We start from the raw sequence: 21,680 nt of genomic DNA, 5'->3' as shown, positions 1-21,680 counted from the left end.
AGGCGTGAACATGGGTGTGCACAGAGGCGTGAACTGGAAACGTCACAGAAAAGTGTCACAAGTGGGTGGATGCTATGTGAGTTCTTGCAGAGTCAGCTGAAACCTATGGCCAGGATGCGCACGCAGCTAATATGACGTATGGTTGACGTAGTCTAAGAGTCTGACTTTTAACACTAGTGGGGAAGAGGCATATGTCTGGCATGTCAGATCGACCTGTTCCTAAAACATATCTGATATCTCGTGTTTGGAGGATGTTTATACTGGAGGAAAAGGTCTTTCGGGCAGAGGCTATGCTACACTGAATGTATGCGTGTCTAGGTGCAGATGCGCGGAGCCAGGGCCTACCATGGTAACGGGAGCAATAAATTACATGAGGAGGACAGGAAGGCTTTACCCTTTACTCTGCAGCCGGGGAACTGTTTACTTATTTTACTAGACAGGAATGTGTTTTCGAGGACGCTGATAACTTGAAGGCAAAATACTGTTTTTTGGCAGGTAGAGCAGGCCGAGCCGGGCACCGCTCGCTTGGCAGGAAGGAAGGCAGAGGTCAGGGATGCATCTCATCTCCACGTTGCAGCTTTCGGAGACAGAGACGAAAAAGTGGTTCAATGGCAGGAATCAGGGCCTAACTCGGCAAAGCCAGGAAAACGTGAAAGTGCACCATGTAAAGACGGTGGCACGGCATACTTAGGAACTGAATTATCAATCCATTCATGGTGGATCTGAAAGAGGACATGTTAACGTTGGACGCAAATGTATTTGCGTCTTTAAATTCTGTTGCGGAGGGAAGTTACATGCACTTTGACTCGTACATGGAGACGGTGGGGTACTCGTTAGGGGACATAACTTGACCATAAAAATTCCAATTACCTCAAGCTGACTCAGCTCAGGCAACCACACACGAGGGGGAGCCTGTCTGCAGCTGAGGGACGTGGCAAGTCACCTCAGCTGGAGCACGGCAGTACGCACAATTTACTAGTATTTAACCGCATCTACATATAAATACAGACAAAGGAAAAAAAATTTGAGTCAGTATTCATGTGTAAATATCCCTTTAAACGGAAAACCGGGAGCCCTAATTATATACTAAAGAATTACATGTCACCATACATAGCAGTCCCAGATATATCCTTTGGTAGAGGCTGGTATCCCTCTTAGGCAACCAATCTGGACTCAGATGACACATCTGTGTTTGACTGATGCAGTAGGAACTTTCAGTCATCGAGGATTTGTCTCTTCTCTTGTGGCACCCAGCTGCAGTCAGTGGTGATTGCTCTGCTGTGGCTACTGACTTGTGGAGTTGCGCTACTTCAGCTGGTTTGGATCTGGTGTTGGTTCAAGGGGGTCAACCATTGACCCTCGGAGTAACTTCTTTTGGCTGGGGTTTGGGAAGCCAGAAGCCACAGGCACAGTCCTCTATTTGCTAGCTCAAGGTAAGGCAGAATCAGTCCAGCAAATAGTCCAGCTTCTCTTTGTCAAGTCCAGGGGTCAGTAGGGTAATTCTTCCTCAGTCCTTTCTTCAGTTCTGGCATGATATGAGGTTTGGATGCCATATTTACTCCTGGAAAGTGCCCAGGAGCGATGGTGAGGTCACTAGCCAATGGACTACCAGATACTCTCCCTCTAGGTGACAACTTGCCGGATATGTGTGACATCTAGCAATCCCAGAGTGCACTATTCTGCACATCTGAAGATATCAGGACCCTTCCTCAGATGTTAGAGGCTTGGTAGCCCACCTTAAAGGTGTGGCTACCTAAGGGCTGCATGCCCACGGAAAAAACACTGTTTAGGCACTGATCTTCCCTCTCTATTCCTGCTGCCAGTCTGTCTACCTGAACAAAGGGCATCCCCTCAAGAGTGAGAAGACTATTTGTCCAACAAAGGTGGCTTCGCTTTTGAAGCTTGCCTTTAGATTTAATACCCTGAGTGGCTTCCTGTGAAGGGGAGGTAATACCTCACTGTGTAGCATGCTTAAGCTACCATTGGTCCTAAGACTGGGAGTCATTCACACTACTCCCCAGGAGGGCACAAAGCTGCCTAGTGGCCACTAACCGTGTAAGGCTACTGGACAGACTGGGTCACAGAGAGGCAACTTTCCAAAGTTGCATTTCTATAATAGGGACATTAAATTCGACTCGGTCAGGTTTAATGCTGTGATTGATTTGATAGTGTAAAATACCCATGTCAGCAGTCCTATTCAGAAGTTAGCCGGGCTGAGTGATCAGCCGGTAACTCTCCGTTAGCCAGTGGGGATACTAATTCTCTTGCAGCAAAACAACAATTTGGAAGTGTTGCTGCCAGGACATATATAAAATACATGCCCTACTTAATAATATACAGATCCATGCCTCAGGGCACAATAGACCATCCTTAGGGGAGACTTGCATATATTGTCAAGTGAAGTGGGGGCTTTGCTGTTGGTATTGATGGCACGTTCAAACTAGCAGTGTGACTACTGCCCTTCCATTCTGCAGTGGAACACTTGGAGCCATTTTGTAAATTGCCACCCACAAGATGGCATCATCAGTGTTGCAGTCCTGGGTGGACCTTCTGACTTACATACCCTGTGTACCTTATGTACCTTAAATACCATATACAAGGGACCTATTAGTTAGAAAGTCTGTGCCAATTTGGGCTAGCCAATTGGAGATCCACTTTGTAAGGGGTTAGACCACTGGCACTGAGGTCTGGTTAGCAGGCCTTAATGTACTCTCAGTGTGGAAAAACCAGCAGCATCAGTCCATAAATGGGGATTGAACATGCAGAAAGAGGCATTTCCTAACACTATACTTAACTAATAAAACCACAAACATTGTGAAACAACTATAATTGTTAAAAAAATATTGAATTTTACTAATATTGAAAACACAAATAGTGGAAATAAAATATTGTCACCTTTAAATCAATATATATATTTTGTCAAAATATTGATTGCACAATGTCAAGAATCATAATCTCACCAAAATAATTTCATTATAATTAATGAATATCAAAGCACCTTTTACGTAAAACAATTATTTAAAAAAACAGAACATTGCATGCACATGTTAAAATAAAAAATAAATGTTACATTAACAAAATATTAATAATTCACCCCAATAAAATATATACCAAATTCATAACAATATAACCCCCAAAAATTGCATTAACTGCAAACACTTATACAGGAATCAAAATAATAATAAATATATAGATATAAATAAAATTATATTGAAAACTATCAAATTATATGTCAGCCATTATAAACAAAATCTAAATTAGTGTTTACAATAGAATGACATAACTCATCCAAAACTAACCAATAAAATCAAACTATAAAGAACATTAACCAAGAAAATCATGCAAACGTTTAAATGGACAATAAAAAGGCACACTAATTTTATCAACTAAATACTATAAAACCAACAAATGCTGCAAGATGAGGAAATGTTGCTTCTGCCCAGACACTTAAAGAAGAAATATATATATACATACATATATATAGTCAGTGTGCCTGGCACTGTACACCTTGGAATGTCCATGACCTCATCTGTGGAGTTCCCCGAGGTTCCACTTTGAGCCCGACCCTCTTCAACATGTACATGATCCCTCTATCCAGCATTATCCGCTACCATGACATCAATATTCTCTTCCTTGCCAATGACACACAACTAATTTTCTCTCCCTCATGGACAAGATCAGGTTCTTCAGGAATTGCACTTAACCATGGGACTCCACCTGGTGGCCAAAACAGCTAGGACCAAAATCCACTCGACCACTCACATGAAGAACCTCAGAAACATCATCAACAGAAAACTCTCTTGACTGCTCAAGTCAACGCCATCACCGTCTCAAGTTTTAATATGCTGAAGATTTTCAAATGGCTCCCACTCAGCCCCCAGAACACCATCACACATCCTGGTCACAAGTAAGCTCTCCTAACGGAGCACCCTCTTTGGCCGGATCAACAAAAAAACAGAAGGCTAAGGACCTCTCTGAATTCATCAGAATCACTTTTAACCTCCCATGCCAGACTCACATCACTCACATCACACCATTCCTGAAGGCGATCCACTTACACCAAGTAAACAACCAAGCACAATTCAAATTCCTCATTCAACACATTTAAGGCACTACAAAACACTGGAGCAGCACAGCTCCACAATAGCATCTGCTTTGACAAACCTTCCAGACACCTCTTCTCTTCCAGATTCCTACTTGCACACATCCCACACATATGGAAAACCAGATCCAGCTGTCCAGCCTTCTCCTACATCTCTCCTAAAGCATGGAACGACCTATAACAGGGGACGGTTACGGTACACGAGCACGATTAAAAATCACGAGGGATAGGCCAGGCCTACGAACTATAACAATTTCTAGATAGACCTAGGCACATAGACCCGACACGTAGAGTGTATGAGGGAGAACGACCAGGAGACGGAGGGCGGGTGGACGGGGAGGGAGGGACAGTTGGGGTTTAGCAAAATATGTATGCCATAATTATGATGTTTAAAGGCTAAAACTGGGAAACATCCGGAGAATTGTAAGACAGAAGACTCATGATCTGGAAAGATATGCTACCAAAGGTTAATGGTAAAGAAAATGGAAAAGACTGATATGTGATATAATGAAGGAATGTAATGTATGACATCTTGTTACAGTCACGAATAAAGAGTTAAAAAAAAAAAGCATGGAATGACCTGCCACTACATATAAAAAGCCTCCTCCTCACTTTTCAAATCCACAAAAAGCTGTAGACCTGGCCCTACGTTTGGCTAGACTCTCACCCTCTCAGCGCTAGGATACACTTTGGGTGATAGTGCACTCTACAAATGTGCTTACTATAGCATAACCTAATAACTGTTTTTGCACAAATGAAACATCTGCAAAGATTCAGACATGGGCAAAGTGGTCAATTGCTCATGACTCTACCTTCCAGGAAGGCCCCTGGTACTGTGGTCACAATTTGTATGAAAACCAGTTTCTAATTTAATTTGACAGCTTGGTCTCTAGGTGGCAATTATTTATACAATGATATTTCTATCTATCTGCCCTTACTTCATCTAAGCTGTTTTACACCACTCTTCTCTCTTCACCTCCTTCTATCTATCTACCTCTACATCTCTTTGCCGTTACCTCAACCTCTCTATTTCTTTTCTCTCTACCTCATTTCTGTCTCAATGCACCTCTAACACACTTCTCTCTCACAACCTCACATTCCAAAATACCACTCTCTGAGCCTACATGTGTAGCTCTCCCTTAACTCTTCATCTACCTCATACTTATATGTCTACCTCCATTTCACCTACTTATATACCTCCTATCTCTACTCCACTTCGTGCATCCCTCCCAATCCTCTCTCTATCTCACCACTCTGATCCTCACCTTTCTCTGCATCTTTTTTCTCTCTGCCACTCATCCCTATCAGTACCTCATCTCTCCCACTCTTTCTGCTCCCTCTCACTCACATGCTACCTGACCTCTCAGTTTATTTCATCAGTCATTCATTTCCTCACCTCTCCTCTTCTTTTCTATCTTTCTACCTATGTTCCACTACCTAACCTTCTATTACTTTATTCCTTTCTTGCTTCATCTTCCTTTACCTTCTGTCTTTCTTCTCTCTCTCTCTTTGCATCTCTTTCTCTATTTTAACCCATTCCCTCTAAACGACTACTCTCTTTCATCTTCACTTGCACTACCTTTGCATCAAATTCACTTCTTGTTGTTTATGTCACCTATTTCTTTCCATTTCACCTCATCTCTTATTCTACTCTGAAACTGTTTCCCCCTCTTTTATCTCTATTTCACTATTCTCTTTATAGCACCTATATTTCTATCCTCTCATTTTGCGCCTCTGTCCAGCCCACCACTCACTCTTTCTTGCATCTCTCTTTGTTTCTTTCATTAATTTACCTCTCTGCCTACATACACCTCTGGCTATCTAATCGATCACCCTTTCTATCTTACCTCCCTCCTGCTTCCTCACTCCTTCCACCTGCTTTTACCTTCTCTGTATCATTATAAAGCATTCCCTATCTCTTTACCTCTCCTACTCTACTGACCTCTTTCTCCCTGGGTACTTCACAAATATTCACTTTACTTCACTGGTAAAACTCTTCTAGTTATGGCATATTTAGCTCTACTTCCCTCCTCCTCCTAATGCATCTCTATAATATACTGTTCTGTTGTCTTCTGGTTCCTCAAATTTCTCTTAGTCAAAACAGTCAGAGGTCACTGCCAGTGAAGAGAGAGCATAGGTGAAACAAGGTAGGGGAGGAGAATTAAGGAGAACATTCTTGTAAGCAGTGCTTTGTTTTTCACTGGTGCAGCAAGAGTGGCATTTATGATGCGGAATGTATTTGTGATTATGATTCCCACCCAGTTAAAGCTAGAGTTTCAATGGTGGTGTGCATTTGTCTATTTACGTATTATATATAGTAGTCAGCTAAAAATCTATTTAACCAAAACCATCCTTACTGTGTCTTTTTTACAGTGGAGTACACAGGGTGATAGACACTAAATTCCACTTAAAGTTTTGTTGTAAAAGCATTAATGTTGTTGCAAGACAAAATAAATCAAAATGTGTCTCAATACATGCTTGTTCAGCTTTACTTTGATACTAGGACCAGGCAACTTGAGCTATATTGCCTGCCCCATTGCTGAAGGTTTAGGTAAAATTAACGATTGTTTGCCCTCATGGGGACTTCTATTAGCTTGAACTGGATGTTAAATTCATAATGGTTCCAGATTGGGGGCCCCAAAATATGTTTTGCCAGAGTCCCAACACTTTTTAGGATGCCACTGCACTGATTGACATTGTGTATCCTAACATCATGTTATCATGCCACAGAACGGATTGCCAAATAATTTCCCTCTGTTTCCCTATCTCCAGCTTCTTCATTACATAAAAAATGTGCGTTTGCAAGGAGTTGGAAAGGGGGCTTTCTTTGATGAGAATGGAAACCCTCCAGCACTGTATGATATTGTTAGCTGGCAAAAAAATCATCAAGGAACTCTCAGGCAGGTTAAGGTGGGAAGATATGACTCCAGCGCACTTCCTGGTGAAACTCTTCTTATAAATGGCAGCGCCATCCAGTGGACTGGAGGAGATATACAGGTAAAAGATTCAAAAGTGGTTGAATGGCCTTTTTATAGTTTATAAGATGTAGCAACATATAACTGACACTATTACTATACTCAGTCACACATTATTCCTAGCAAGTTTTTGAAGTATGCAAAGCAAGTATTTTATTAAACATAGAGGTGTGGGTTGCAAATACAATACAAATAATAATTACCTTGTAAAACTCAAATGGTTGGGGCATATTTCTTCTAGGCCTTCACTCATAGATAAAAGCCTATGTTAAAATGCACTTAAACAATGAGAAAGTTCTGTTTTTACGAGAACATCCTGTTGGTAAGCCTTCTCTTTTGTGTTGTGCATCACGTGGATAAATTACACTTCTTTGATGTCCAAGAAGGCTGCTTGGGCCTCAGCACCTTGAGCTTATTAGATACCTTGGCCCAGATTTAGTAAGGCTTTGGGATATCACAAAGTGATGAACCGGTATATACCTGCCAGTTCTGTGCTGCAAACATGCCTTTTTTTCAGTGCAAATTTCTCTTTGAGTGGTTTGCATTGTTTTGTGTCAAGGGGGCGTTACAGTGGTAGATCACTGCAAAAAAAGCCCTAGGTTTTGAGGCAGGCCTGAGACATGCTTACAGTGCTACTTGAGTGGGTGACATGCCGCCTAGTTGCATTCAATTTACAGGCCCTGGGCACCTATGGTCCACTCTGCTAAGGACTTATTTTAGATATGTCAATTGTGGATAAGTCAATTCAGGGGAGAGAGGACACGTGCTTTAGCACTGGTTGGCATTGGTAAAGTGCTCAGAGTCCTAAGGCCAACACCAACAATTCAGCAAACTGGAGGCAAACATTTTAGGGGAAGACAACCCTAAAGCTAACAGGTCTAACATGCACCCAAAAATATTTCCCCATCTTAAACATGAAATACATATATATATTTATAGTGCAATAATGCTACAATCCAGATCACAGTAATCCCACATCATAAATAAGGACTACCTGATTTCTACAGATACATTTATGTTTCCTGTCTGTATTTATTTCTTCTTTTGGATATAAGTGTATGGATCTATCACCTGTGAGGAATTCCAGAAAAAGTGCAAATGTATCTGTTAAATACATGTGTAAATACACTAGAGTCACCTTACTTTTTTCAGAATAAATATGAATAAATGTAGGTAAAATAAAAATAAGAAATATGCCTAAATACAGATGGAAATGTAAAAAATATCTACCATAATACCGGAAGCCCTGTTCATAAACGAGCAAAAACCTCAAAAACCACCTCAATCAAGTGAGTGGGTCACGCAAACACCACATTTTATCTCATATCTATAGGACCCATAGGCTAATCTTGCTCTTTGATCAGATCTGCTCCAGTGGCAGATGTAGAGACACCATTACCATTGCACATGCCTGCCTAGTTTCGACCCCACACTTCAGGATCCTTTTGCTCCAGCTGCTGCCTTCAATTAACTTCATGTGTACTCATTGACTTTTCTGTAGTCCTTAAGGAGGGAGCTCTTTGATTGACCCTTGATAATAAATGCTCAATCTTTCATTCTCATCATATTTATGTGTTCATTTATTTACAATTGTTACTTAGCGCTAATGCACCCAGTAGTATTAGAATCGGATTAATACATGAAACAACATTTCAAAGGCAGAAAACTGCAAACCGAAAGAAGAATTCAAAGAAATAAAACTGTAGTCAGGGAGGAAACTAAATACCTAAGAGGAGGTACTAAAGTGGAGAGGATGGAGCAAGATTGACAAGAGCAGGATGATTCAGGTAGACAGAGAAACATGCTGCCAGAAATGGGCAGTAGATTGACATGGTAACTTAATTTGCGTGATTTGCGTGAGTGGAGTGCTTTGAATGAGGAGCAGCAGATTTTAAACGTAATGCAAGTCTCTAAGGGGCCGATTCACAGAACTAACTTAAGACAACATCCTAAACTTACTACTTTTGGTATTCACAGAAGTTAGGATTTTGTCTTAATTTTGTCTTAAGACAAACTTAAGGCAGACTTAAGACAAAATCCTAACTTAAGTCTGTCTTAAGTCTGTCTTAAGTTTGTCTTAAGACAAATTTAAGACAAAATCCTAACTTCTGTGAATACCAAAAGAATAAGTTTAGGATTTTGTCCTAAGTTAGTTCTGTGAATCGGGCCCAAAGAGAAGCAAATGGAGTTTCCTCAATATGGGGTGAAATGATCAGATTTATTCTTGTCCGTGCTTAGGAGACCCCTTGAGTTGATAGTAGCCTTGAGGTGTTAACAGGAAGGAATAATAGTAGGAAAACCGTAGAGGATAGCATTACTTATATTGATTCTAAAGATGATCAGCTAGCTGGTAGTTAATAAGGAGGAATTATTTTCTATGCAGATGATGGAGGGAGGAATTGGCCACTTAAGTTAAATTTGTTTTCATAAGAGAGTGGAATTTATTCAAAACCTAAGCAACATGATGGAATTTGGGAAGTAGGGGCAATGGTAAAACATAAAGTTTCAGCAGTCATATTGGGATTGACTTTTGTGCTTGGATTTATGAGAAATGAAAAGAAACTCAATGTTCTGCAGGGGAAGATTCAAGTAAAAGGCTGTCATACACTCTAGCAATTTGTGCATGCCTTTTTGGATGCGTAAGTCCTGGATTGTACATGTTTTTTGCACAATTGCATGTGACCGGCATATCGGTGGATCTGAGTGCTGGAGCTTTCCAGCAACAGACGAAGTGGATCAACATACAGATTAACAGAACAGGGGAGAGAATGGAACCGTATGGGACTCCGCAAGGTATCTGTTCAGTTCTCGAAGTGAAGTTCCCCAGTTTGACTGGTTAGGACTGTCCCTTGAGGAAGGAACTGAACCAGTTTAGTACTTTGTCTATGAGCTCGATCTGATTTCCAGAGTTTTGAGTATTTTATTGTAGTCTACAATGTCAAAGTCTGTAACAGATCTAGAGATCATGAAAGCAAGCCTCTCCATCATTAAGTACACAATGAATGTCATAAACACATATAGAGTTGCAGTTTTTGTGCTGTGACCCACTCGGAGTCCAGATTGGTAAGAGTATCATAGAGCATTGTCATTGAGGTTTTTGGTCAATTTGAAAGAGGTGCATTTCTTGATGACTCCTAAGCCAATTTAGGTTGGAAACAGGTCTGTAGTTGTCCATGATGTCAGTATCCACTTTAGGTTTTTTCATTGTTAGCGAGATTTGGGCCAACTTCAGATCACTGGCGAAGATTCTTTAGATTAGAAAGGCATTGGTGATGACCAACCAGACACAAGCAAATAAGTGGAAGTTTGCTTATGCCATGGAAGTAGTAGTTTGCTCGCATCATTTTCAAAACCTTAGAGAGATCCTTAAAATGGGCTTGTAAAAGGTAGAATGGGGAAAATGGTTTGAGAATTGTGCTTTTACAATGTTGTTTTATTTACAATTAGATTTGGAGGGAATATCAGTATCTGCCTTGGGCTCTTTGTATTCAGGTTTGTGTAGTTGAAAATATATTTGGGGGGTTATGCAGTTTAGGATTTATTCTTGAATGAAAGATGATTTATGTCATATAATTTCATAAGTTTTTCCGGAGTTTTTAGGTTATATTTGGATTTGGAAAATTTTCCTTTCACTATATTCGTTTCGGGTCACTGGTCTCCTTTTTGGATTTATGGGCCGACTTGTTATGTCAGGATGTCATTGTGGTTTCCTTGGGGTTTTTCCAATTTTTTTTGAAGTCATAATGTTTTGGGCGCAGAGATCATGCAATGAATCGATGTTCGCTACCAGATACAGTTTTCCAAGTTTAGGAAATCTACGTTTTTTGATTGAGTCTTCCAGTATTAGTTTGGTCTTGTGAACCAACATTTATGGTGTAAGCAGATAATTTTTTACTTGTTGGTGATTGAAAATGATCTGGAACACAATAGGTAATAGGTCATACCTGTGGACTTCCACAGGAGTGAGACAGGTGATATATTTGCTGGATGTCAAAATCAGATCCACATTTTTGCTTTATACTGAGTTGGAGAGGAGGATTGTCTAAGTACTTGAACAGTTTGGATTTTCCCAATCAGTTTTGAAATGCCTAGATAGATGTTGGTGGGGGAAAACATTTGATTGGTAGAGAGGTATTCAGAACAATGTTCGAGGAAATTGTGAATGGAGTTTGGGGATTCTGCACATAATATGGATATATAGCTAGTGCAAAGTGTCAGTCCAGTCGGCCAATTTTAGGTTTTGAAGGAAGGGAAGTTGGTGTTTTCAGAAGGTATGTGGTTGAACATGGCTCTTATAATCATTCCAATACCCCCTCCTGTTTTGAACTGGGATATAAGATAGCCCAGGATGCACTGAGAAAAGTAGGTTAGCCAACATTCTGTATTGCAGAAAAGATTAGCATTGAGTTTAGCAATCAGGGAGAAATTTTGTGGATGATGTGTGTTGTGTAGTATGCCCTGGTAGGCTTTCCTGTCAGGGGTGACTTTAGGGCACTGGCCCCTGAGGAAGATGGGGATAGTCTTAGGTTTGCTTTGAAGGCTCATTGTGTGGGAGAGAAGACTCCAGAACACAGGTGCCCTTGCGGATGAGGAGAATGAAGTGGAGAGAGCTAAGAGCCTTGATCTTCTTTTGGGGGAGAATAAAATATCAACCACCTGTGTTGATGAAAAGGAAGGTTACTGCAGAAGATGAAGGGCAAACGCATGTTAGTCTCCGTGTTTAACTGAATGGTGGGAGGTGGTTGCGAGGATGTAGATACTCATGTGGTAGGTTGTAAGAGGCAGGTGTGCAAGGAGGCATTTATTGAAATGAGGCAAACGTGTGTTGCAGATGAATGGTGGACTACCTGCAAATATTTTCACTTATGTATGGATTATCATAGTGGAGTTAGTTGTTTTGCAGAGCAGTAGTTGTTCAGCAGACCCTATGTTCTGATTTAATAATGGAAAATCTGACCAGCATTCTATGACTTGAAGAATGTTAATTTCTCTGCCAGACTGGTCTTCTGACCTGTTAGTGGACATCTGCATCACTAATTAGTTAGTTGCAGAGGAGACCATCATAATGGAAGACAGATAGTGATAAGGAGCTTACAGTACTGTTGTTAAGATCTGTTAATTTAATACCGTGGCAGTAAAAAATAGATACAGAGCACAGCTTGCAGAGTAGTAAATAATCACCAGTCCAGGCAATCCGACCTATTAATGTAAATCTGCTCTTGTAATCGGTTGTTTGTGACTTGTTAGAGGTCAGGCATCCAGGCAGAATAGAGAGGGGAAGACAACTTAAGGTACTGCTGTACAGATATATTAATGCAATATTGAGCCAGGAATAGTGGTTGCTGAGCAGAGCAGGGAGGTTGCAGATCTCAATGTAGTCCAGGACCTTGGCTGGAAGGAAAGGCCCCTGATGTCACGTGGCATCAGTATTGAATCAGCTGTTGAGGAGAATGACTGCAGTTCTTGAGACACTTGGATTAGGTTAGTATAAGGGTGAAGCGGCTCTGTAGAAATGCTCTTTGGATGTGTACGATTTACAGCGCATTCATCACAGAGGCGCTAAAGAAGATATGGCAAGCTACAGTGTGCAAGGGTTATTCTTGTGAAAGTGTTGGGACTGGACACCATGATAAGCCATGATACGTAGTGAGTTGTGTTTGTTGGTGTGGTTTCTGGGTGATGGTAAAAACCCAAAATCATTGTCTCTGTCTGTAGGGAAGTCCCTGAGACCCGAAACTGCCTCTGGATCTGGAATACCTAAAGATAGGTTAATGATCTATGTGCTTGGTAGGAAGCTGGAAGAACAGTTGCAGAAGCCAGACTCCCTAAACAAATGCCACCAGTCTAGGGGGTGCAGTGCAGAGCAAGTCGACTTTTATGTGCCAGCAGGGGGTAAAGTGAACTAATTAAACCCATTGTTTCTCTGAGTTAGTGCACAGCTCAAATCATGAAAGGAGAAAACTGGCTAATTCTTTCTGAGCTGTACTACCTGGTTAATAATTTAATTCTACACCCTTTGCCTGTATATATCAGGTGCTTGGATCTGTGTTGCACCAGAAAAGCCCATCATGATACATTAACATGGGAGAGGGCATGGTCAACAACCTAATATGGCGGATGTGATTTAAGTGATTTCCTATCCACAGCTCGGTGCTCTTTTGCCATGTGACTCTGGGAACCTTTGTTCTCCTTCAGCTTTCCCAGGAGGGAGGGTCAACTGAGGAACACTCATCTTGGGAACGAGGCAAAGTCCCCCGTGCTCCTCTGGTGGAGCTCCATGCAAGGTTGATGAGTCCTGTGGTCTGACCGTGCCCTTGTGGAAGACCCTGCCAGACCCTCCAGTGCGCATAAAAGTTTAAGTTCCAAAATAGCACTATAGAATCCAACTTCACCATTACATTGTTTTTTAAATTACTATTAAAATTAGTCCTTCAACACTTTTATAGCTACTCACAAACTATTTAATTTAGCACTTATTAAATGTAAATGCGTAAACAAGTGTTAATGTATGGCAGAGCAGCCCTGCCACAATGAAAAAACGCATTTGGAGGTTTTTCACAGCCAGGACATGTAAAACATTAAGGGCCCCATGTATCAAAATTGGAAAGTGCGATTACCTAATTACGATTCCCTGAGAATCGCAATTAGGTAATCGTGATGTACAATGTATGAAACTCCATGTGTTTCATATACAGATTTGTAGTGGTTCTCAAACCAACCTACCTCATTAATATTAATGAGGTAGATCACAATTTGCAACCCCCTAGGAATCGCAAAAATCACAGGGAAGGTGGGAGGCTAAGGTCAGCATACCACCATGTCTGTGATTGCTTTTAAATAAAGCAATCTTTTTGTTTGTAAAGCAGCCCTGTTTCCTTGAAGGAAAATGGGTTGCGTTTAGAATAAAAAATGAAAAAGTTTTCCTTTCCTTTTCAAGAGCTCTTAAATAATGCTTTTATAAACATAAACAAAGGGGAAGGGGTCCCTTGGGGACCTCTTCCCATTTGGAAATGTGTTACCACCTACTTGAAATTGATGGTAAAATGCAAATGTTTTGCGACCACATTTTGGTCGCAAAGCATTCATACATACCGATGCGATTCCGTATTAGAAAAGGCCACCCTAAACACGCCCCTTCCTAATACCGAATTGCAAAACCCAGTTTGCGATCCAGCAACAAATTACTGAATCGCAATTTGGGTTTGATGCTTGTGAAATGCCTTTTTTGGCTTCGCAAACATGCTGATTCTGCAAACCAGCCCATTTACAAACTCAAAAAGGCTTCGTACATGTGGCCCTAAGGGCCTTATTTACAAGATTTTGCTGAAGGGCAGAGCTGCAGGCCTTTCTGCCCCACTGCCTTGGGCAAAAGAAAAGTGTAGGATTGCTCCATATCTGTCAGATAGGGCACCTTCCTGTCCTTTTCCTCTGCACTGGCACACACTGGGCTGCCATGAGCCAATGAAGGCACCATTGCACCATGGTACAAGAGTGCCTGCATTGCAGGGATGATTGTTTTTGTGCAGGGAAACCTTCCTGTACAAAAACAATGACAAGAGGCATTTTCCTCTTTCTGTGTGTGTTGCAAAATGCAAAAGCAAAAACTAGGAGAACTAAAGGTATTTCTCCTCGTTGCGCATCCCTTACGCCTCCACTGGGGAGGAGTGCGTCTTTGGTGCTGCCTCAAAGATGAGATTCCTTGTAAATCTGGTGCAGTGTCGAAAAGCCATGGGTGTTGCTGGGAATGCCCACAGCATCACCCATTGCATGCCCTTTAAAGCAGAAAAGTGCATTAAATTGAATGATATTCACTAGGCTGCATTAAGCTATGCAAAGTGACTTAGTGCTGCCTGGTAAATACGGAACAGACCCCTGCACCACCGGAGCATCACAAAAAGTGACGCTCTGATGCCACAGCCTCATTGTAAATGAGGCCCTAAATATACATGTCTTTCTTTTTTAACGCCATACACCCTGCCAGTGGGCATATAGGGAAGGTAGCCCTTAAAGCACTTCCCAGCACTAGTGCTGAACCACATTTGGCGGCATGCCTGCCTCAACTATTTTCCTCATTGAGGCGGGAAGCAGAAGTCCTGAAATGAAGCAGTCCCATCTGGACCGGTGGTAAGTATTTCAGGCCTCGTGAGCTGGCAGTTTGACCCATGCTGTGGGCATATGGACTTAGTACAAAGTCCCTTGCAGGACCTTGTGACAGTTGGCAGTTGCAGCCCTCATGTGGGCTGGCCATAAATTCGGTTGAATTAGCCCCAAGCAAGATGGCCACAACTTCGGTAACAGCAAGCTCACAATGGCTGGTCAAGCCATCAGCAGTTGCAGCTCCACACTGGCTGAACACAATACTCAAATGTTGCAGCCCCTCGTGGGCTGATCTTGATCTCCCACACAGCTTCAGATGATACCAATATGAAGTTACAGTCCAGAATATGACTTGGAAATTGTACATTTGGGGAGCAAATGTTCCTGCCTGCAACAGCCAAGTCAGGATGGTTAGGTGTTCAAAAGCCATGGTCTTCCCAGATTACTCTCCAACAGTCTGCTCCTCAGGCCCCATGGCCACTAGCGACACCACAGCCTCTGGGATCCCTCTTTCATGGATAATCCTTCCCCTTTCAAGGTATACAGTGTCCTTCCTTCTCAGCAGGCAAGCCGCCTTTTAGATGCTTCGGGACAGGCACATGATTCTTCAGGAAGAGATGCAGCCTTCTGGTGATGTGCCCTCTTCTGTGGAAGACAGGCTGCCAGGCAGACTCCAGCCTAGTAGTACAGCAGTCCTCTGAGTACTCTGCAAAGTATACCCTTCATTGTTAATAGAAGACATGGAACTGGAACATTATGGTGGGGAGTGGGACACCACTTTTATTACAAGGGTTAGACAGAAAATGTGGACCCAAAGTCTTTATCTAAAGATGTGGCTCTCCTTTCCAGTGTCCTTTTCAGGCTGTTTTCCATTTTCAGAATTTGCATTGGTGATGCTGCTCACAATTGGGCCATCTCTATCCTGGAGCACCCCCAGTTGAGTACATAGGGGTATGAGGTTTCTGCACCTGTCTGTCAACAACTCAATATTAGGAGAAATCAGAGACATACAATAGGATTCCTCATCTTTCACAGCAGAGTCTGCAGTCCCACCCTTGACACCTACCATCCACAAAATGACAGTCCTCAGTAAGACTGATCATCAGCTCCTTCCTTACCAAAAGGATTCAGAAGTTCTCAAAACAGCTCCATCTCATTCCTTATGACTTTGGTGTCTGGGGCTCCTCCCTTCAACTAAAGGAATGTAGGCAATACACTTTCACTGCTTGGAAACACAGTCCTCACCCTCCATCATGTGTTATGCCCGGTCAGGAGCATCCAAAATGAATAGCACCACCCTCCATTACTCCAATCCAAACAAGCTTTATTCAACATATTAGTCATAAAAGCACAATACATGAAAATTTCATATAACACAGTATAAAAAATATGGTTTAAAGCATGTTTGAGGAAGTCAAATTGGCTCATCATAAATAACAAATATCAGTTAAAACATTTAAAACTGCTACATGTGCTCAATTTATAAAAAAACAGCATTTTCTGAAATCCGTTACCAAAGGGGTACAATGATTTGTCCACAGGTAATTAACCCAGGCACTTGATTGCAACTAGTATCTACATTGCATAGTATGTGTCTTGCCGCTCCCCTAATACATGTGCAAATGAGAAATAATAGACCCTGCCTTATTTTGCAGGGAGAGAATGCAATCTCATAGCCCAAGACCATTCCAAAACTTTTGTTAGTGCAATGACAATACGAGTTGACGTGTCAGTGTGTAGTAATCTTAATGCTTCACCACTCCTTCTAGCACCTAGTGATTTGCAAACTGGCACCAGCCATGCACATCGCGGGGCAGCATATGCTGGACGAGCGAACAATAAGTGTGCCAGTGACCCCACATTGGCCTGGCATGCGGAACCGGTTTTCACCTGATTTAGCCCATCTAGCAGTAAAAGCTCTTGTTGGCAGTGAGCCCACCCTGAATTGAAAGTATAACTTCTGATTGTGCGGTTTTGGTATTGTGTCCCAATATTGCTCTAGACTAGAGGTTAGTTTAACTTCCAAGAAGCCTCCAGTTAGAGAAGATGACTCACTTTTTCTCAGTGTGTTGTGTGTTACCATGTCCCAGTATTTTTCTTTTAAGATCTTTTTTCGAAGGGAACAGGGAACTTGTTGGATCGTCCCCCAATGCTGTCATGCCAATGCTTATTAAGGTGTCTCTAGCCTCCCATAGCCATTTATTTCGATGAACGTTATTAGGTTTTATTATATCTTTGAAGCCTGCAGGATATGATGCCAATTCAGATCTACTCCAAATTCTACGCCAGTATAGTAAGGGGCGAAATTTTGCTGTATCAGCCAATGGTTTTCTCACAAAGTCGTAAAATAGGGGACACACTGGAGTGCTTTGTACGAGGTTGGTGATCTTGCGTAGGAACCTATTTTATACTACGGTTAGCTGAGACAGATTCTCACAACACCATAGTTCTGCCCCATAAAGGGCTGAGCTGACCAGTTTCATATTGTATATCTGAAGCACCAGACTGACTGGTTATGTGAGTGAGGCGTTATACTCGAGTTGAAACACTCCCGATAGTTGCAGATGCTTCAATTTTGCCAGATCAATCTGTCGGTTCCATTTCAAGTCATTCTGTATATTCACCCCAGGTAAGTAAAGGCATTGACTTGCTCCAAGGGGCGGTTATTTATTAGGATTGTTGCAGGGAATCTGCACATATACAGAACTATGCGCAGGAAACCAGGACCTCAATATAAAGTGGTGTACCAACAGCCCACCTCAGTGCACAGAACCCCAATCTGACTAGCAATGGTGTCTCATTCTTTCTCTGTACTACAGCGAAGCTACCAATGATTAGAAATCCTAGAACATGCCACTCCGACCCTCTCAGGAATCGCGGGAACAAGAAAACTCTTTCGCTCACTCACTCATACTAGGCCACAACGTGAGTAATCAGAGACAAAGTATAGTTTAAAATGTTTATTTTAACTAATGTGCTGTATAATGCAGCACACCAGCCAATACTAGCAGCAACATTCATAAACACAATATAGTGAGCATTGTTACAATTTCATAAAAATACAAAAAGGGATATCATGTTATAAAGACAGTCAAAAAAGGACTACTGTGCTTTTCCACCCTCCCCGTGCTAGGAGCTAGTTGATTATAATTATAGAAGACCTCTGGGCTTTGTCATGGGGGACCCCATACCTCCGAGTCTATATGCAAAGGTTTACAACTCCGTACAAGCACAACTCTTCTCTTCTGGAAAAGCTTTCTCCAAGTGCCCCTAACATGCATGCAAAGCAATATGAAAAGCACTCGATTTTCAGTAGTACAGCTGTGCTCTCGTATTGTGTCTATGGGTGCGGGACTGACCAAATCAGATTAACAAGGGATGTTGTTTTTTGACCTTGAACATTATGTGCAGACAAAGACCACAGAGTACTGCAAGAAATGTGAAAGGCAGACGGTTCTCATGTGAAAACGCACAAACACAATATTTGCGAAAACAAAGGCATGTAGTAACGTGTGCAAAAGCGCAGCATAGCCACCAAGCTTTTACTTACTTATGCTAACTTAGCAATGTCTGCAATTAATCCCATATCCTCACTACATCCTCCGCTGGTAAGTCCATCGGACTCAGACACAGGACGAACACAAAATTCAGGAAGTTTGAGCAGAATGCAAGAGCGTCCATGTGTAGGAGACAGGCACCAACCAAGTTAATCTAACCGACTGTACGAGTAGTAAGCTGCAACAGCCTCCAATAGGAAATCATTGTCATTGCTGAAAAAAAGTGATGCCATCCAATTTAGTAAACAGAACAAACATACGTGTTCCTCACCAATGGGTGCCTCTAGCACCATTGAAGAACAACTTGTGTGATACTCAATGTAACTACGTTGTAGGAAATCCTGTGCTGCTGCACAGATATCCCATTGTGCCACCGCACATGCCATAAAACTAACGCCGGAACATTCTTGCTCATGGGCCACTAAGGGACTCATCAACAGGTCGAACTACGGGTCGGGAGATGACGTATTGGAGAGGCAGAGATCCAATGTCCATTGAAAGGATCATTCCAAGCACATGAAATCTGGTTGCATGCAAGAGTAGTACGCAAATCGAATAGATAATCCATAAGCCACGCTGAGTGTTGGCAATGGCAGTGTACCATAGCATTGAAGCATACGGTCATGGAGCATTTGCAGGCCCGGGTCGTGCAGGACCACTAGAGGAGCTGCCATTACGAAGCAGGCAAATCAACAGCAGGATTCCAGCCGCTAAGGCAAGTATAAGTGGTAAAGCACCGAAGACGCTGGAAAACATAGAATGAATAAAAGCTGGTATCACACCAAATATAGTTTGAAAGGAGGTCACAATGCCAGAGCCCACAACTTTAAAAAAAAGTGGGGCAGGCCTTTAGTACTAGTGGCATTGAAAATGGTATGAATCAATTAACCAAAATGTAGTGGAAGGTCAGTATTGAGAAGGGCGTGTACCTCCGTCCAGGTATTCCCCACCTGGAGCACAAAGGTCTTGTGTGCAGAAGTGAGCGAAACCTCTTTTTGGGATAATAAGGGCTCTTATTGTGCTCAACGTATTGAAGTCTGACATCAAGGTTGGAATGGAAGGCCAGATTGAGTTATCGAGCCTCCCCTGTGGGGGTGGAAAATCTGATTTTTACAGCACACTACGCTTTGTGAGACTGTCACGATGTAGGGGATGCCTGTTAGCATGCCACAGAATTCCTCGTTATTTAAAAGTAGATAGCTACCGTTTGCCAGTGGAGTGAAAGTAGGTGTTATAGCTGGCACTGGAATACCTTTTAAAATACATGCAAGATTTAGAGCTGTAAGATTGCAAGTAACAGCAAATAAATGTAATTGTATGTTGTTACAAACATGGGAACAACATTTTGACGAATCACATGATTCCCCTGTAAGGTATACCTCCCTGTCATCCCGCAGGCATCGGTATGTGAAAGGCAAACACTACACTTTATGCAGGAAAGCGCTGCCTAAGGTTTCATAGCGGCCTAGTGGGTAATGCTTCATGCAGGAGCTAAATTTAAACAAAGAAAATGGTAACCTGATACCCCGTGTATGAGCCAGACAGCTGAATCCATTTAATCCATGGAGAATGGTAAAGGGTCTATATTTCCAATATGTAAAGGTCAAAAACAATATAGATGAGTTTAATTAATCCCATGGCACTCTACCCATTTATCAAGTTTGCAAAGCCCATGCAAACTGCATTACTGAACCCAATTGATTTTGACCATGATACAACACAGACACAGAATCTTGTACAATATCAACAACAGAAGAAACAATATTATCTTATGTGTAAATGAGGGAAGACAGAGTGTTAACACTATTGTCAATAACAGCAAGTACCTTTTCTAGATGTGCTTCATCTATTGCCCTTAAACGCGATGCAGCTTCAATTTGAGAAAGCTTCCATATTTAATTGTAAGCTGCGTAAATAAATATTTTTGATCTAGGACCAGGAGGTCCCTTCATAAAGTCGGTCAAATCAATGTTACTGGATAACAATGATAAATGTTGTTTCAAAGACGATAGAGATGAGTGCTGTAACCAATTTTAACAACTTTCCTACAGAATGGGTGTAACCGAATGTGTGTTATAAAAAGGTGGATCAGGTCTATCCTGTGTGTATCCAGGGGTTTTATTATGGAAATGTAATTGGTAGGCATCAGAACTTGTCTGCCAAACCAACCACCTTAGTGGGTCTAAACTAGAGACACTAAACGCAATATTCTGAAACAATGCTTGCAATTCCTCAATGGAAAAATTGGTATGCATGCTCCAGTTATGATATTTTGCCAGAGCAGGAATGGTAGGGACATTCATCTGTTTCACAGTAGCCAAGCCAAAACAAGAAGTTTGATAAATGGAATCGTTTAAAAAAAGAATTTGTGATGGGATGAGGCACGCGCGATGTAATGCTTCTGTACCCCGTACCGGCCAGTGTCTAGAACCCCAAACATATTTTAGATCAACTGTGGCCTTCCAATGCTCATAGCCACCAAATGACAATGATAAAAGAATTGGAATATAATAGTTTAGTGTGGGTCAACATTACCTTGGGAGCAGATGAAATGTTTAATTTAAAATAGAATGACTCTGGTTTAGACCTATAAAAATCTGTAAAATATGTAAATTTATTCAACAGGGTTTTTGAGCTGCCTTCCAATGGAGTCGGGCAATGTTCGCACTGTGTATAATTAAAAACATTTCTAAATGTATTAGCTTTATGTAGAAAATGGTGTCCAAAATGCTGGTAACAATACAAATCAGCATAATTTGCAGTATTTAAATATAAATCTTCAGCATCAAACACAGCATAATATTTCAAATCTGAAAATAAAGATTGTATGGCTTGTACATTCCAATCATCTGAACGTATGTTATGTTTCACTACATCACCCATTGAAACACAAAGTACATTTGGTACAGTAATAATCTCTGTAGGACCATGAATTTGGAAATTGACAGC

The 21,680-nt window shown here is 41.6% G+C and overlaps 1 protein-coding gene across 1 annotated transcript in view; it reads left to right on the top strand.

The window, feature by feature from the left end:
* LOC147662006 (vomeronasal type-2 receptor 1-like) overlaps positions 1–21,680 on the top strand; it is a 113,729-nt gene that overhangs the window by 41,175 nt on the left and 50,874 nt on the right. Inside the window, exon 6 of the mRNA XM_086951190.1 lies at positions 6,875–7,099. Within this exon, the coding sequence (XP_086807316.1) occupies positions 6,875–7,099 (225 nt within the window). The remainder of the gene's footprint in view (positions 1–6,874; positions 7,100–21,680) is intronic.

The sequence above is a fragment of the Lissotriton vulgaris genome, unplaced genomic scaffold (genome assembly GCF_964263255.1).
Source record: "Lissotriton vulgaris unplaced genomic scaffold, aLisVul1.2 SCAFFOLD_4715, whole genome shotgun sequence".
In the NCBI taxonomy this organism is placed as follows: Eukaryota; Metazoa; Chordata; class Amphibia; order Caudata; family Salamandridae; genus Lissotriton; species Lissotriton vulgaris.
The sequence above is the reverse complement of the archived record's forward strand: the minus strand, read 5'-3'. Positions and strand labels throughout refer to the sequence as shown.